General features: G+C 37.3%; 1 protein-coding gene across 2 annotated transcripts in view; it reads right to left on the reverse strand.

The window, feature by feature from the left end:
• LOC127449420 (receptor-type tyrosine-protein phosphatase gamma-like) overlaps positions 1-16,857 on the reverse strand; it is a 153,812-nt gene that overhangs the window by 14,662 nt on the left and 122,293 nt on the right. Inside the window, exons 12-16 of one of the 2 annotated variants that reach the window (XM_051712832.1) lie at positions 15,311-16,058; positions 12,728-12,851; positions 8,483-8,521; positions 7,229-7,320; positions 1,448-1,539 (exon numbers count right to left, since the gene is read on the reverse strand). In XM_051712832.1, the coding sequence (XP_051568792.1) occupies positions 1,448-1,539; positions 7,229-7,320; positions 8,483-8,521; positions 12,728-12,851; positions 15,311-16,058 (1,095 nt within the window). The remainder of the gene's footprint in view (positions 1-1,447; positions 1,540-7,228; positions 7,321-8,482; positions 8,522-12,727; positions 12,852-15,310; positions 16,059-16,857) is intronic. The other variant, XM_051712831.1, reaches the window with a different exon arrangement.

Genomic DNA, 16,857 nt, shown 5'->3' on the forward strand with positions numbered 1-16,857 from the left:
ATACCATCTCCAATTCAACAGGCAATCTGAGAGGAAGATTCAGGAGATCGGCAGGTACCTCCGTACCTACTGTCACCGGGATCAGCATGAATGAAGCCGATTTCTACCCTGGGCAGAATATGCCCAAAATTCCTTTTACGGGTTCAACGCGTTCCAGTGCGTCTTGGGGTTTCGACCTTGGTGTCAGGGTTTTTCTACCTTTATTTTTCCTCTTATCGTTTGTTCTGTTATTGCTTCACAGTTGAGTCAATAAAGTCCCGCTATTGGATCCTACCTTCGCTTGGTTTAGTTCCTCTGTGACAGGTACTATATGCATAGACTATGTTTGGAATAGCATACTGTTTGAAAATAAAATGAGGAAAATCCGCACACTGATTTACTCTTCCCTTTTATTAATTAAAAAAACCACAACAGCAACATTTCTATCAGAGAGATCTTCATCAGGCATACAGTAGTATGGTAGTATGGAACAGCACACTACCATACTACTCTCTACACTACTATATCCACAGTAGACAGTATGTATGCTATACAGTATGAAGATTTTTTTATGCATGGGCTACTACATTTGGCAAATGAACCATATGTAATATCAACTTTTAACTTCCAGACAGCCAAAAGTTAACCAATTTTTACACAAACCTGGACTGGAAATGAAAAATAAGGTTTTGTATCTACAAGATGATGACTGGACGTCGGTTTCTGTATTAAACATGCTAGATGAGGTCATGTGACAATATTATAGCATACTACTGCTTGAAATATTTCTCATTGCATAATGCATACTGTTTCCATTCTATAAAAAATGTGCATGCAGTTTACAGTGTATACTGTGCAGAGGTCTGTCAAATTTACATTTAATGGAATTTTTGTTGACCATATAATTGTTACATTATTTAAGACTTATTTGCAAAATAATTAGTTAATTATTCCAGTAATTAGGCATACTTTGATTAGAATTTCCATAAATTGCCCCATTTGTCCAAATCATTTAATTATTGTCACATCAATGCAATTGGAAATAAATGTTATACAGCAGCATAATAATTAGCTCCCCAGTGTGCAGCAATGAAGCAGACATTAATCTATCGAGAAGGGTTTTGTTTGGCTATAACTGTAAAACAAAACACCTCTGTTATGAAATGTATCATAAGTAACTGTCATCATTTTAGGTGAATTTTGTTAATGAGACTGAGTTCTTGGCATTGAATGTACCCATATTGGATTCTGATCATGTAAATGTTTGCTATGGGCAAGGACCAGGCTCAGGACTTCCTGCATTTTTGTATAGATTCCTCCAGCAAGAGGAGTGATTTTAATGAGGCTCTCCTTCATTAATTAGCCCTTTTCCCATAGCCATCTGTGCCTCTGTGCAACTGGGAACACCGGTTCACGTAGAGCACACACATACATTCTCACACACTCCTACTACAAAGACCATACTCACATCGAACTCCTGAGAGAAGCCATGTTGGTTGTTGGAGTACAGCTGCATGATGTGTTTGATGAACTGCCTGACTGGGACAGCCTCCAGGTCATCTGTAATACATAAACCATATACACATGCCATTCTGAATCTGCTAAGTAAAATACAAACAATCCCATTCAAATGGTACAGATTACAGTAAATCTGATAAAATACCTAACATATTATAATTAGTGGTGTTTGCTAAGTGCTCGCCTAGCATCATGGCCTAGCCAAGCTGCTTGAATTTTTGCACCAGGAGTGGCATAAGGTTACCCAACAGCAATAAGAAAGACTGGTAGAGAGCATGCCAAGACGCATGAAAGCTGTGATTGATAATCAGGGTTATTCCAACAAATATTGACTTCTGAACTCTTCCTAAGTTAATTATTATTATTATTAATTTTTTTATTGTGTTGTTTAAAAATGAATATGAACTTGTTTTCTTTGCATTATTCGAGGTCTGAAAACACTGCATCTTTTTCGTTATTTTGACCAGTTGTCATTTTCTGCAAATAAATGCTCTAAATGACAATATTTTTATTTGGAATTTGGGAGAAATGTTGTCAGTACTTTATAGAATAAAACAAAAATGTTACGTTTACTCAAACACATACCTATAAATAGTAAATCCAGAGAAACTGATAATTTTGCAGTGGTCTCTTAATTTTTAATACAGGTACACTGCATATATTGTATATATATATATATATATATATATATATATATATATATATATATATATATATATATATATATATATATATACACACACACACACACACACAGTACTGTGGAAAAGTTTTAGGCACTTGTGAAAAATGTTGCATAGTGAAGATGTCTTCAAAAATAATGCCATAAATAGTTTTCATTAATCAATTAACATCATACTAAGTCCTTATGTAAGGACAATCACCACCTACCTTTTCTTTTTTTAGAAAATGTAAAGATCTAGTAGTAAATTACAATATGAAATAATATAAAGTATATTTTATTATCATCACCGGTCCTCCACCAAATTTCACAGTGGGTGAGAGACACTGTGGCTTGAATGCCTCTTCAGGTCTCTGTCTAACCATTACATGACCAGGTGGAGGATCAGTGATGCTCTGGGGGTGCTTCAGCAAAGCTGGAATCGGACAGATTTGTCTTTGTGAAGGACGCATGAATCAAGCCACATACAAAGTTATCCAAGAAGAAAACTTGCTTCCTTCTGCTCTGACAATGTTCCCAAACTCTGAGGATTGGTTTTTCCAGTAGGACAATGCTCCATGCCACACAGCCAGGTCAATCAAGGTGTGGATGGAGGACCACCAGATCAAGACCCTGTCATGGCCAGCCCAGTCTCCAGACCTGAACCCCATTGAAAACCTCTGGAATGTGATCAAGAGGAAGATGTGTGGCCACAAGCCATCAAACAAAGCCAAGCTGCTTGAATTTTTGTGCCAGGAGTGGCATAAAGTCACCCAACAGCAATGAGAAAGACTGGTAGAGAGCATGCCAAGATGCATGAAAGCTGTGATTGAAAATCAGGGTTATTCTAACAAATATTGATTTCTGAACTCTTCCTAAGTTAAATTTTTTTATTGTGTTGTTTAAAAATGAATATGAACTTGTTTTCTTTGCATTATTCGAGGTCTGAAAACACTGCATCTTTTTTGTTATTTTGACCAGTTGTCATTTTCTGCAAATAAATGCTCTAAATGACAATGTTTTTATTTGAAATTTGGGAGAAAAGTTGTCAGTACTTTATAGAATAAAACAAAAATGTTTATTTTACTCAAACACATACCTATAAATAGTAAATCCAGAGAAACTGATAATTTTGCACTTGTGAAAAATGTTGCATAGTGAAGATGTCTTCAAAAATAATGCCATAAATAGTTTTCATTAATCAATTAACATCATACTAAGTCCAATAAACATAAAAAAAGCTAAATCAATATTTGGTGTGACCACTTTTGCTTTCAAAACTGCACCAATTTTCCTATGTACACCTGGACACAGTTATTCTTGGTTTTTAGAAAATGGGATGTTCCAAGCTTCTTGGAGAATTCAACACATTTCTTCTATCTATTTCTCAATTGCTTCTGTCTGTTCATGTAATCCCAGAATGACTCAATGTTCAGTGGGGGACTCTATGGGGGACATGCCATCTGTTGCAGGGCTCCCTGTTCTTCTATTCTATTTTATTCTATTTGCAAAAAGAATGTTTAGTTTAGTTTAGTTTAGTTTAGTTTAAAATGTATATTTCCTATTGACTCACTAAAGTTGAAGATATATATAACCATCTTAAGACAAATGTTTTTGTGAAACATCTTATGTGCCTAAGACTTTTGCACAGTACTGTATATATATGCTAGCACAAATGTAACTTTTTAGTACAGCTGTTAATGGCATGTGAATTGATTTAATACTTCTTACTGGCCATGAAACCATATTTGCATATATGTACAGTTGTGCTCAAAAGTTTGCATACCCTGGCAGAAATTGTGAAATTTTGGCATTGATTTTGAAAATATGACTGATCATGCAAAAAAAAAAAACGTCTTTTATTTAAGGATAGTGATCATATGAAGCCATTTATCATCACATAGTTGTTTGGCTCCTTTTTAAATCATAATGATAACAGAAATCACCCAAATGGCCCTGATCAAAATTTTACATACCCTTGAATGTTTGGCCTTGTTTCAGACACACAAGGTGACACACACAGGTTTAAATGGCAATTAAAGTTTAATTTCCCACACCTGTGGCTTTTTAAATTGCAATTAGTGCCTGTGTATAAATAGTCAATGAGTTTGTTAGCTCTCACGTGGATGCACTGAGCATTCTAGATACTGAGCCATGGGGAGCAGAAAAGAACTGTCAAAAGACCTGCGTAACAAGGTAATGGAACTATATAAAGATGGAAAAGGATATAAAAATATATCCAAACCTTGAAAATGCCAGTCAGTACTGTTCAATCACTTATTAAGAAGTGGAAAATTTCTTTGATACCAAGCCAAGTTCAGGTAGACCAAGAAAGATTTCAGCCACAACTGCCAGAAGAATTGTTCGGGATACAAAGAAAAACCCACAGGTAACCTCAGGAGAAATACAGGCTGCTCTGGAAAAAGACGGTGTGGTTGTTTCAAGGAGCACAATACAACGATACTTGAACAAAAATGAGCTGCATGGTCGAGTTGCCAGAAAGAAGCCTTTACTGCACCAATGCCACAAAAAAGCTCGGTTACAATATGCCCGACAACACCTTGACACACCTCACAGCTTCTGGCACACTGTAATTTGGAGTGACGAGACCAAAATAGAGCTTTATGTTCACAACCATAAGCGCTATGTTTGGAGAGGGGTCAACAAGGCCTATAGTGAAAAAAATACCATTCCCACTGTGAAGCATGGTGGTAGCTCACTGATGTTTTGGGGGTGTGTGAGCTCTAAAGGCACGGGGAATCTTGTGAAAATTGATGGCAAGTTGAATGCAGCATGTTATCAGAAAATACTGGCAGACAATTTGCATTATTCTGCACGAAAGCTGAGCATGGGACGCTCTTGGACTTTCCAGCATGACAATGACCCTAAGCACAAGGCCAAGTTGACCCTCCAGTGGTTACAGCAGAAAAAGGTGAAGGTTCTGGAGTGGCCATCACAATCTCCTGACCTTAATATCATTGAGCCACTCTGGGGAGATCTCAAACGTGCAGTTCATGCGAGACGACCAAAGACTTTGCATGACCTGGAGGCATTTTGCCAAGACAAATGGGCAGCTATACCACCTGCAAGAATTTGGGGCCTCATAGACAACTATTACAAAAGACTGCATGCTGTCATTGATGCTAAAGGGGGCAATACACCGTATTAAGAACTAAGGGTATGCAGACTTTTGTAATTTTTTTCATTGTTGCCATGTTTTATGATTGTGCCATTCTGTTATAACCTACAGTTGAATATGAATCCCATAAGAAATAAAAGAAATGTGTTTTGCCTGCTCACTCATGTTTTCTTTAAAAATGGTACATATTTTACTAATTTTCCAAGGGTATGCAAACTTTTGAGCACAACTTTATTATTCTTATTACATATACTAAAATATTATATTTATAAACCTTTTTGGAAAATATACCTAAAAACATTCGATTTATGGAATTCATATATACACTCACAACACCAAAGTTTAGTAATTGCATATTTAATAAAAATTAAAAACAATACCTAAAAACATATGATTTATTTAAGATATACACTCATAACATAACACATAAGCTGCTTAGTAATTGCCTAAAATGATGTTGTTTTTTTCATTCATTCATTCTTTCATTCATTCATTTGCACTTATTGAATGCATTTTTTGTCATCTCAGAATATCCAGTGTGACTAAGACAGGAATCTCCAGGAATATTTAATTTCAAATAAAGTAAAGAAAATAAAAACCCTGTTTCAAAAGACAATAGACTCTGTACCAAAATCCTTAGACCCTATTGTTGTGGCCTGGCCTTGTGAATGATGATATTTGGGCACATCTGCATCATATAAAGCCAATAAGTTGTCTATCATTGAAAGGGGCTGGTCTGATGGTCTATTGTCATGTTAAATGGCCATATAAAGGCAAGCTTTGTTACTGCCCAGAGAACCACACAGCTGGGACCATATTTAAAAAAGATCAGAATCCCCTGGAGCATTTAGTGCCTTGGCATGGCGATGGATGATCAAATACACATCAAGTCAACCCCCACTCTGTATTCACTGTCTATACCATTTATGGTAGAGATTTTGCCCTATTAAACTATTGAGACATGCACACACTGACTTCTTTCTCAATTTGACAGGGATTGTTGATGATTATTATACAGAGACATTAAACTATCACTTCAAACAGAGTTCTCATAAACATTAATGGCTGGTTTTACATCCCTGGGCTTACAATTATATAAACCTGTCAGTCAAGAGCTGGGCTGATTCACATTGGTAGAAAAAACCAAAATGGACAAAGGAAAGAAGCCAGAGTGAGCAAGAGAGAAAGGATGCTAGAAGAGTGGCAATACCAACAGCAGTTGAGCAATTTTACAAAATCATGTACTGCTCAAACTGAGCAACCAGACTTTCTCTTCGCCTACAGAAGAAGAATAAACACAATGACCCACAGAACATTAAATATGTATCCACTATTCAATCAAGAAAGTAAGACTGGGTTTCAGATTATATAAACCATCCAAAACAGATTATTCTACACCAAATGCAAAAGTACCCTAATATAATATATCAGGACTAATGGATTCTGATCAGATATTAAGATTGACCATCTTACTGGTCCATCAAAACTAAAGATGATGAATGGAGCCACTTTAGTTACTCCTATGCTGAAATAAAAGGTTTGGCACTGTGATCTGTCAAACTTGGCGCTAATATTTAGAGGCACAAACATCAAGATTGCTGTTGGTCAAACTTTGGGTTAGCGATTGAACAAACTCCTTGCCGTAATTGAGTGAGGTTTACGTTTAAAATAAGAACGAAAAAAAGCCAGTGGGGTAAGAAAAATAAACTTAACTCACAGGGAAAACAAGTTTACATTTCTTACCCCATTGGCAAATGGTTCCTTCTTGTTTTAGGTGCATCACTTACTAAATTTTGTTTAAATCTTATGTCAATTTGCTTCTCAATTAAATGAGTCTTTTCTCAAGGATGTTTAGATATTTTACCTGAAAAACAAGACAAATATATTGAGTAAAGTTAATTTTTTCTAGTAATATTTATATTTAGACTCACCTGCTGCAGAGAGGATGGGAAAATTATCATGGCGGCTCACTCTTGGGGAGTTCCTGTCTTCGATGTAGAAATGTGCAGTCTGGAAGAATCTCCTATGGGCAGAAAGGATCCAGTTAGTAGAACACACACACACACACACACACAAAATTATAACAGGCAGATAAATATATACCAAATATGACAATGGCTCTAAATTGCATCAACATTTTTGTGGATGCAGAGCTTACAGGTGCAGGTAAACAGGATGTTTTTTAAGAACTTTTTAAATCTGAAGATGCCTTGGGCTTGCTGAAAGTGGCTGCATGTATTTTCTTAACATCATGTGGTACATCAAGTCTGTCCAACCTACAAACCACTTTGAGAATCAAGTGGTACCCTACTGTTTGTAAATAGCTGTAGAGGAAGGCTTTGCTAAGTGTCTCTAAGATCAGCTTTTAGACCGAATGTTATTACAGAGGGTGTGAAGTGTTGATTAAAAAGAGCCCTGAATCAAGGTAATTTGCTAAGATTGCATCACATTAAATCATTTGTAAATTTTTATATATAAATCACACACACTGCTTTCAAGACATTGGCATCAGCACTGAAAATAAAAAACCCATATTCCATATATTTTGCCATATAACCCATATATTTTCTAATGCTGAAATCTAGAGAACAGGGTGCATGATGTCGATTTGTATATAAAATTAAATAATAAGATTTAATCTAAGCAAATTAAATGTACACAAATTATTTTACAGGACATTTACTCAAAATTACCCCAAAAAACATTATTTTTTTTTTAAATAATGCTTATTTTTCTTACGGTATTTTTTGAAGGTACAGAGGGACTCATAACTTCATTTAAATAGACATAAATACAAGCAAATACAAGCAAGGTGAGTTTAGAACAACAACATTAAAGTATTGCATTCAAGATGTCTAAAAAGAAGTTAGAAAAACATTAAAATATATAATAAAAGTATTGTCACCAAGCATAGTACATTAGCGCATACAAACACTCCTAAATGTCTAGTTCCCCCTCTGTGTTTCATAAAAAATACATGAACAAAAAAGCGATGATACATATTGTCTAGCCAAACTTTGCACCTGCAACTCTCCCTTTTGCTGTGGTCTCTCTGCCTGGGAAACAATCTTATAAAAATCTATTTCACTCCAAATGCACAGGAAAGATTTATCCCCCCAAAACCCCCATTTATGACTTACTGTCATCTAAATATTAGGGTTGCATTTTCATAAGATTGCCCCTACCTGTACTGAATGCAGAGCAAAGAGCAGAGGCTATTCATCCTTAGAAGGTGAGATAAAAAGAGGGGCAAGAGAGGGAGAATGCTGGTTGGATCCCTGAAGAGGGAGGGGGGAATGGGTTGATAGAGAGACGGTGGGTGGGTGTTGGGGGCAGGTACCCTGCACTCATGACCTTATAGGATAGGGGCTCTTTTGTTGGCAGACGCACATTTTGCAGACTTGAAGTATAGCCGGGTCCTTCAGTAAAGTTTCTGGACTTGAGAACGCAAAAATAGCAAATGGTGAAAAGATAAATATAACCACTTATTATTCCCCATCTGCATCTCTATCTGTTCGAGTTTGAAATTTATTTCACTCATAGGCGATCTCATGCATACATGTAGAAATGTACTGCGGAAACAAGTGCAGTATCTTTGGTCTTTAATGGGCATCTGTGAGTTTGTACAGACTCTGAAAGCCTCTGAGCTATCCAGATGGAACCCTGCCTACATAAAGCTCTCATTAGCCTATCGCCTTGGCAATATCATTACTTCATTTCTGCAAATAATAGCATACTTTGTGGTAAACACTCATTTGAGCTCCAGTTCAGAATTTTTTTTTAAAGTTTTGGTAAAGGAGGCAGTTTTGCACTTTTTCACCTCAGATGACACAGGGATATCTGAAATAAAAATATATATTATTATGGCTACTAGGGCTGCCAGTCCATTACATTTTTTAAACAAATTAATGACATTATGTGCCGATTAATTAATCAAATTAATTGCAATTAATCACATATCAATATTTACTGAGAAAGGCCTTAAATAAATCAGCTGGATCAGCTGGAGCTGACTGCCCTCTACTGCCACCTCAAGGTTGTACATCAAGCTTGATAGAGCTTGATAGACTGATAGATCACTGTATAAAAATGCAAACTCAAACAGCCTTTTACTTTAACTGATCAACTTTCGGTAAATGCAATCATTATTCATAACATAGCTGAAATTGTTAAAGTAACATATTTATATGTCATTTAGTTTTAGGGATTTGAACAATTTCCTGGCTTAAATATTCAACTTTCTGTGCATGCAAGCCATCTTGCACTGTTTGTGCTAAAGTTACTAACATACTGTAAATGATACCTAAAAATGTGTTATTTGTTGAGGGGATCAAACTTTAAGTGATAAGATGAATTTCACCTGGAGGTTGACAAAATGGGTGAATTAAATCCCATAAATTTGTGATGAAGGAGGGACCCGAGCCTTTCATTGAGACTTGGGGTTATGGGCTTTTTTTGACTTGGGCTGGTAAGCAACCACCAAGCAACTTCCTAGAACACCTTAGCAACCATCAAGCAATGCCTTTGAAACCACCCAGAACATCTTAGCAACCACCTAGTAATCACCCAGAACACCCTAGCAACCACATACAGTAACAACTAGGGTTGCTCCGTTACCAAACTTTTGGCTTCGGAACGATTCCAGACCTGGTACCACGGTATTGATACTAACTCGATACTTAATAAAAAATAAAATAAATAAATAAAAACTCTGACTTTTGATGAAATTACACAGAAAATTACTTGTCTAAAAGAACTGCATAAAGTCTTATAGATGCAAATTATGCCTTTTCTGTTTTAATTTTTTTGGATTCCATGTTAAATGTTTTAATTAAATGTTATGATCAAACTGTGTTTAATCAAATACATACTGTACAGCTTTAATCAAATGAAAATATAATACTTTTCAACAATATATAATTTTTGGTGTGCCTATTTTTGGTGTGTGTGCCTGCTTGTGTGTGCAAAGGAGATGAAAGAGCATAGAGGCGCCTCTTATTCATACTGTTTCAGGCAGCGCATGTGACTGTATAATATTTCATTGAATGACATCCTTCTGCTGTTTAATGATCACACTTGGCCATATAGAGGCTTTTTTATTATTATTTTCAAATGGTCTTTGATTTCACCTCAATACATTTAGCTAATGGCAGCATACTTTAATATGGTACCTAAATTAACAAAAAAATGATATCATACTGTTTAAAAAATTTTGGTATCGCAATATATTGTTAGTACCGGTATACCGTGCAACCCTAGTAACAACATGCTAAAGCACTCAGAGCATTTTAGCAAATACATAGCAACACCCTAGCAACCACCAAGTAATGCCCTAACAACCAACAAGAACACCCCAACAACCACACAACATGCTGAAACAGTCAGAACACTATAGCAAATGCAAAGCAACACCCTAACAGACACCCATAACATCTTAGTAACCATATTACAACATGCTAAAAATACTCAGAACAGCACAACACCCTAGCATTTTGTATGTGACTTCTGCACTTTTGCCCCACTCACATCTTCATAAGAAAGTGTAAAAATATAGCCACATGCTAAAAACAGTCAGAACACTTTAGCAAATGCAAAGCAACACCCTAACAGAAACCCATAACATCTTAGTAACCATATTACAACATGCTAAAAATACTCAGAACAGCACAACACCCTAGCATTGTGTCGGTGACTTCTGCACTTTTGCCCCACTCACATTTTCATAAGAAAGTGTAAAAATATAGCCACATGCTAAAAACAGTCAGAACACTTTAGCAAATGCATAGCAACATCCTAGCAGACACCCATAACATCTTAGTAACCATATTACAACATGCTAAAAATACTCAGAACAGCACAACACCCTAGCATTGTGTCGGTGACTTCTGCACTTTTGCCCCACTCACATCTTCATAAGAAAGTGTAAAAATATAGCTACATGCTAAAAACACTCAGAACACTTTAGCAAAAGCATTGCAGTGTCCTTGAAACCACATAGAACATTTTAGCAACCACCTAGCAACCACCCAGAACACCTTAGCAACCACTTAGCAACCACCCAGAACACCCTAGCAACCACATAACGTGCTATAACACTCAGAACACTTTAGTAAACACATAGCAATGCCATAGAACCACCCAAAACACCTTAGCAACCACATAGCTATGCCCTAGCAACCAGATTGTAGCATATCAACATGTTAAAACACTCACAGCACTTTAGCAAATGCATAGCAACGCCTTAGCAACCAGCAAGAGCACCTTAGCAATCATATAGCAACATTCTAAAAACACTCAGAACACTTTCGCAAACAAACAGCAATGTCATAGCAACCACCTAGCAATGGCATAGGAACCACCTCCACCCCTAACATCTTAGCAACCACATAACAACATGTTAAAAATACTCAGAACACATAGCAACGCCCTGGAAACCACCCACAACACCCTGGATGTGGTGGTTGGTTGGTGGTGACGTTTGCATGGGCAAACACCACTCACGCTTTCTTAAGAAAGTGCAAAAATATAGTTGGATTTATATGACTGATTAGTTGTATAAATTAAAACAAACCCTGGCTGATTGTATACACTCTGTTTACATAAATTAGCCAAGACTGCCCATTGTACTTGGTCTAATATTATTTTTTCAAATTCTAAAAAATAATAAAAATAGGTAAACATAAAGTTCCGTATATCTGTTATCTATAAAAATTCCTGATTATAGTCAGGGATACATACATAAGTACTGTAAATAATATTACAACTTACACACTTCAATTAACGTTTAATGTTACCTATTAATGTAATGTTACATTAATGTTTCTTGATCACAATTTAATGATACACTCAGACCAGTCAGCATCACAGATTGTAGCACAGCTGGGTCCCTCCGCTCAAGACTCATAGTCCTTAGGGGGCCTGTAACCTCTTAGCTCACACACAGACACAAGACAAAACTGGACAGAACAGGAGGATGGTGGTATTTGGCAGGGAGCTCCTTAGGAGGATTTTGATTCGGATACCATAGGGCACAGAGTCAGGTCTGGGAGAGGGCGGGCAGATGGTGCCGGGATTCTCAAGAGAGCTGAGCCATGTTTATAAAGGCCAGACAGAGAGAGAGAGAGAGAGAGAGAGAGAGAGAGAGAGAGAGAGAGAGAGATGAAACGAAAGAGGTAGATGAGGTGTGGATACAGAGTGCCCTTACAATGTTTTTAAACAGCCACAACTGCAACCAGACATTATGACGGTGCTCGGCTTCTGCTTTGTTGTGTCAAACTGGGTATTATTACTACAGGAAACAATTTTAACTTGTCCCTCAGTTTGTAGCAACCCCCCCATAAACACCCCTTGGTAAACCTTTGGATTTACCACCTTTGGTAAAATCAACTTATTGCTGTATTATAAAATGCTGTCCTTCAACCCTGTCTTACCTCCAGTTGACCAGAACAGCCAACAGCATAATCAGACAGAGGAGTGTGAGAGCAGAGACCACCATCAGAGGGATGATCCACTCCATTCTGCTGGATGAGGTAACAGTGGAGATGCTATTCCTCTCTAAAGAATTATCACAAAGACCAGAAGAGGGTGGCAGAAATAACATAAATTTCTTAACAAAGAAAGATAAAACACAGAACAATTTTTTTTTGCATGCCCTCCCTTTAATTTAGAACACTTGATCATCTAATCAAAATAACAAAATATGCACTGACGTATGAAAATTTGGATGAATATACTGTATATGTAAGGAATAATTGACGAAAGGCCGTTATTAAAAAAAAATAATGCCCAAACGAGGTGGTAATACTCCGCTGCACGTTGTGACCGTTACACCTCGGGTGTGCATTATTTTTTAAATAATTCAACAGCCCGTTGTCAATTATTCCACTTATACCACGGTTACCACACCTTAAGACATCATTCAGGGTTTTATCTCAAGACATTTCTAGTCTTCTTCCCTAAAAAACTCTTGTGAGTTGAACTACTTTCTTCCGCCATGGATTTAGCATCTTGCTTAATACAGTCCGAGCCTTCGTTGCTAGTTCGAAAACGTCACTTTAGAATTAGCAATGGAGGATAGCAAGGCTTGCACTGCTTTACTGGAGCTCTTACTGGAGTAATAAGGTAGCGCGTTTGTGTGTATGTGAATTTGTTTGGGAGTTTGTTTTTGAGGGATTGAAAGAGAGAAACTCAGAAACTGAGAGAGATCACTTCTGGGATTATCTTTTTTGTTGCAGCTCTCATCAGCAGTAACATCGCTTCAAAATCACCAAGATGTATGTTTAAACACATTTCTCAGCATAGAAGTGTCGCCATATTTCCGTTGAAAACCTTAACAACTGTTTTCAACCCCACTGAGATGCAGGTGTGCACTGACTTGATGGCTCTGTTTTTCGTTCGCGAGTGAGTGTGTGTGTAATGCGTACGTGTGTGTCCACGTGTGTGAGGGGAGCGCGTTTCCCACAGATTTTTCAGATAATATATAAACTGTTGTATTGATCAAGTGGATCTAGCTTTGATACAGCTCAAGCCTTCATTGCAAGTTTCAAAAACATCACTTTAGCACAAGCAATGGAGGATGCGCTGCTTTTCGTCATTGGAGTATTAAGGCAGTGCATGCGGGGGTGTGTGTGAGCGAGAGAGAAAGAGAGCAACTGAGAGGTCGCGTTTGGAATTACCTGTTTAAAGTGGCTCTTGTCAGGAATAACATTGCTTCAAATTGCCAAAGTGTAAGTTTAAGTATAATTCTCAGCAGCAGCGAGTGTCACCATTCTTGTATATAGCTTTTCCATTGCTAAACAACACACACACACACACACACTGCCTTGTTACTCAAATAACAAAAAGCAGCGCATCCTCTGTTGCTAGTTCTAAAGTGACGTTTTCGAACTAGCAACGAAGACTTGAGCTGTATCAAAGCTAGATACACTTGATCAATACAACAGTTTATATACTATCTGAAATATCTGTGGGAAGCGTGCTCCCAAAATGGAAATATGGCGACACTCGCTGCTGCTGAGAAGTGTGCTTAAACTTACATCTTGGCAATTTTGAAGCAATGTTACATCTGATGAGAGCTGCAACAAAAAAAGGTAATTCCAGAAGTGATCTCTCTCAGTTTCTGAGTTTTCTCTTTCGATCCCTCAAACACAAACTCACAAACAAACTCACACACACATACACACACACACACACACATAAACACACTACCTTATTACTCCAGTAAGGGCCCCAGTAAAGCAGTGTGAGCTTCGCTATCCTCCGTTGCTTGTTCTAAAGTGACGTTTTCGAACTAGCAACGAAGGCTTGGATTGTATTAAAGTGTTAAAAGCAGCTCCTACATTCATACAGACGGGATCATCACAGAAGTTTTTAATACTGTGACTAAATCAGACCAGAAAACAAAGCAAAACCATTTCTAACTTCTGAATGAGAGATGTTTACGGTTATGTACTGTGGCCATGTGTACTTGCCTGTCACGTATCACACTCGCCAGTGCACAGAGATGAATTGTGGATAAAATATCTTTAAATGTCCGCAAAGTTCAATTTGACAATATTTGTGCTATTTTCAGACCTCTATGAACTTTTCCTGGTACTTGGCATGGATCAAAAAAATGTTTTGATGTTTTTCTTTATATAATTTTTAGGGTGTTTTTCCATTCACTGCCATTGTTTCCTCCCGCTGACGGTCACAAATATGGCTGCTGTGTGGAAAAGTGATGTCACTGAAACAGGTTAATATATATATATATATATATACATTCTTCAAAAAGCAACTATCGGAACCGATTAATCAGTAAAACCAGTATATTGGTCTACCTCTAATTTTAACATTTTGAATGCATTATTAATTATTAATTGTTATTTGTGATTTATAATTTTTTTAAACCAGAAGCCTTCAAGTATGACATCATATCCTATCAGTTGCGGTGTCTGCGTGCTCAAATCCTAGTGTGACTGCGGGTTCTGATTGTGGGTCTTTTGGAGTGGGAAAGTCAGTATTAGCTCACCTACCAGTGTGAATGTAGTATGGCCAGTGAGCTCTCTCCTCATTGGTTAGTTTGGTTGATTCTGTTGAGCTGTCAGGAAGTTGCATGTCTGCAGTGTTGTCATCTTCCAACCATGTTGGTTTTGATGAATCCTCCCCAGAAGTCTTTTCTGTGGCACCAGATAAAAGCTCTTCCACTATCCTAGGGTCCAGTATGGCATTCTCATTGTTAACATCTGCCCTCTCTCGTCCTTTCTCCCAGTATGTTGAAGTTGGTACGGGGGCCGTTGGTTTTTGAGGCACCATATTCTCCTGCTGTTTGTCCTTGATGTCTTTATCCTTTTTTTTCTTTTCCTCTTCCTCCTGTTCCTCTTTTTCTTCCTCCTCTTCATCCTCCTCCTCACCTCTTTCACTTCCTTCTTCCTCATTATTATTTCCTTCTGTTGTATCTTCAGCGTTGAGGATGTTGTTCTCAGAAGGGAAGGTTTCTGCAGTAAGAGCGGCTGGTTGTTGGGTGGGTGTTGGGCCCGAGTTTGTAGAGTGGGTGGGCCAAAGCGAACCCGGGAGGGAGGAAATCACACTGCCGCTGAAACCCAGCCCTGCCAACAGAGTGCTGGTCACCACAGATGCTACAGTGGCTTGCCCACCACTGGATGGAGGCCCCATTCCCGTAGCCATGGAGACGAAAGAAAAAGGGAGGCCAGCGGACGTCCAGGTGGAAGAGCCTGAGCTTATAGGGGCCATGTCTGCAGAGGAGGCGGGGGAAATGGTGGGCTAGAATTGGACAGGACAGGACAAGAAAAATAAACAACTCTAATATCAGTAGATGGGTGAATCTCACAAAACTTATCAAGAACATGTCCAGGCCATATTGTCTGTATATCTCAGAATTATGGTAGTATTTGTTGCACTGCATTTCATTTATGCAGATTTCTAGATTTTTTTAATTCAAAATTATTATTATTATTATTTCTTAACTGCAATAGATTAATAAGAGTTTGGGGGGACAATATGTACCTAATTTTCATTAAAACAAATTGTGTCAATGCAAAAAAATGTAATGGTCCTAAAATAACCTTCATTTTCTATATGCAAAACATATTTTCTCATTATCTTAATGACACTTCTCATTACTGTAATGCAAAAAATTGTGATATATTATTTAAATATTTAAAATATTAATAAATAATTGGAAGTAATTTTTTGTACTGCATTTAATTCAGGCTGATTTTAGGGGTCCCACCCTATTTGACGAACAAATATTGAACTAATTTTCTGGGCATTTGTGATAACTGGATACAGATGTTAAAATAATTTTGATTCAGACTGATTTGCAAATGAACCATTTAGACCAATTTGTGCACCATTTTGACTAATTCATTAAAAGAACTGACTGAAAAGAATGATTCACTGACAAATCAGACATCGCTATGGCTTGCAAGTTTTACTCTACAAAAGAGCAATGTCTAGCTCATAAAATATTCTAAAGCAGATAAAAAATAGATTTTTATTCCATTCAATTTCCATGACTTTACGAGGCCTCAAAAACACCATTCTGTGTTTTTAAAATTCC

This window comes from Myxocyprinus asiaticus, chromosome 12, assembly GCF_019703515.2.
Source record: "Myxocyprinus asiaticus isolate MX2 ecotype Aquarium Trade chromosome 12, UBuf_Myxa_2, whole genome shotgun sequence".
NCBI classification, from domain to species: domain Eukaryota; kingdom Metazoa; phylum Chordata; class Actinopteri; order Cypriniformes; family Catostomidae; genus Myxocyprinus; species Myxocyprinus asiaticus.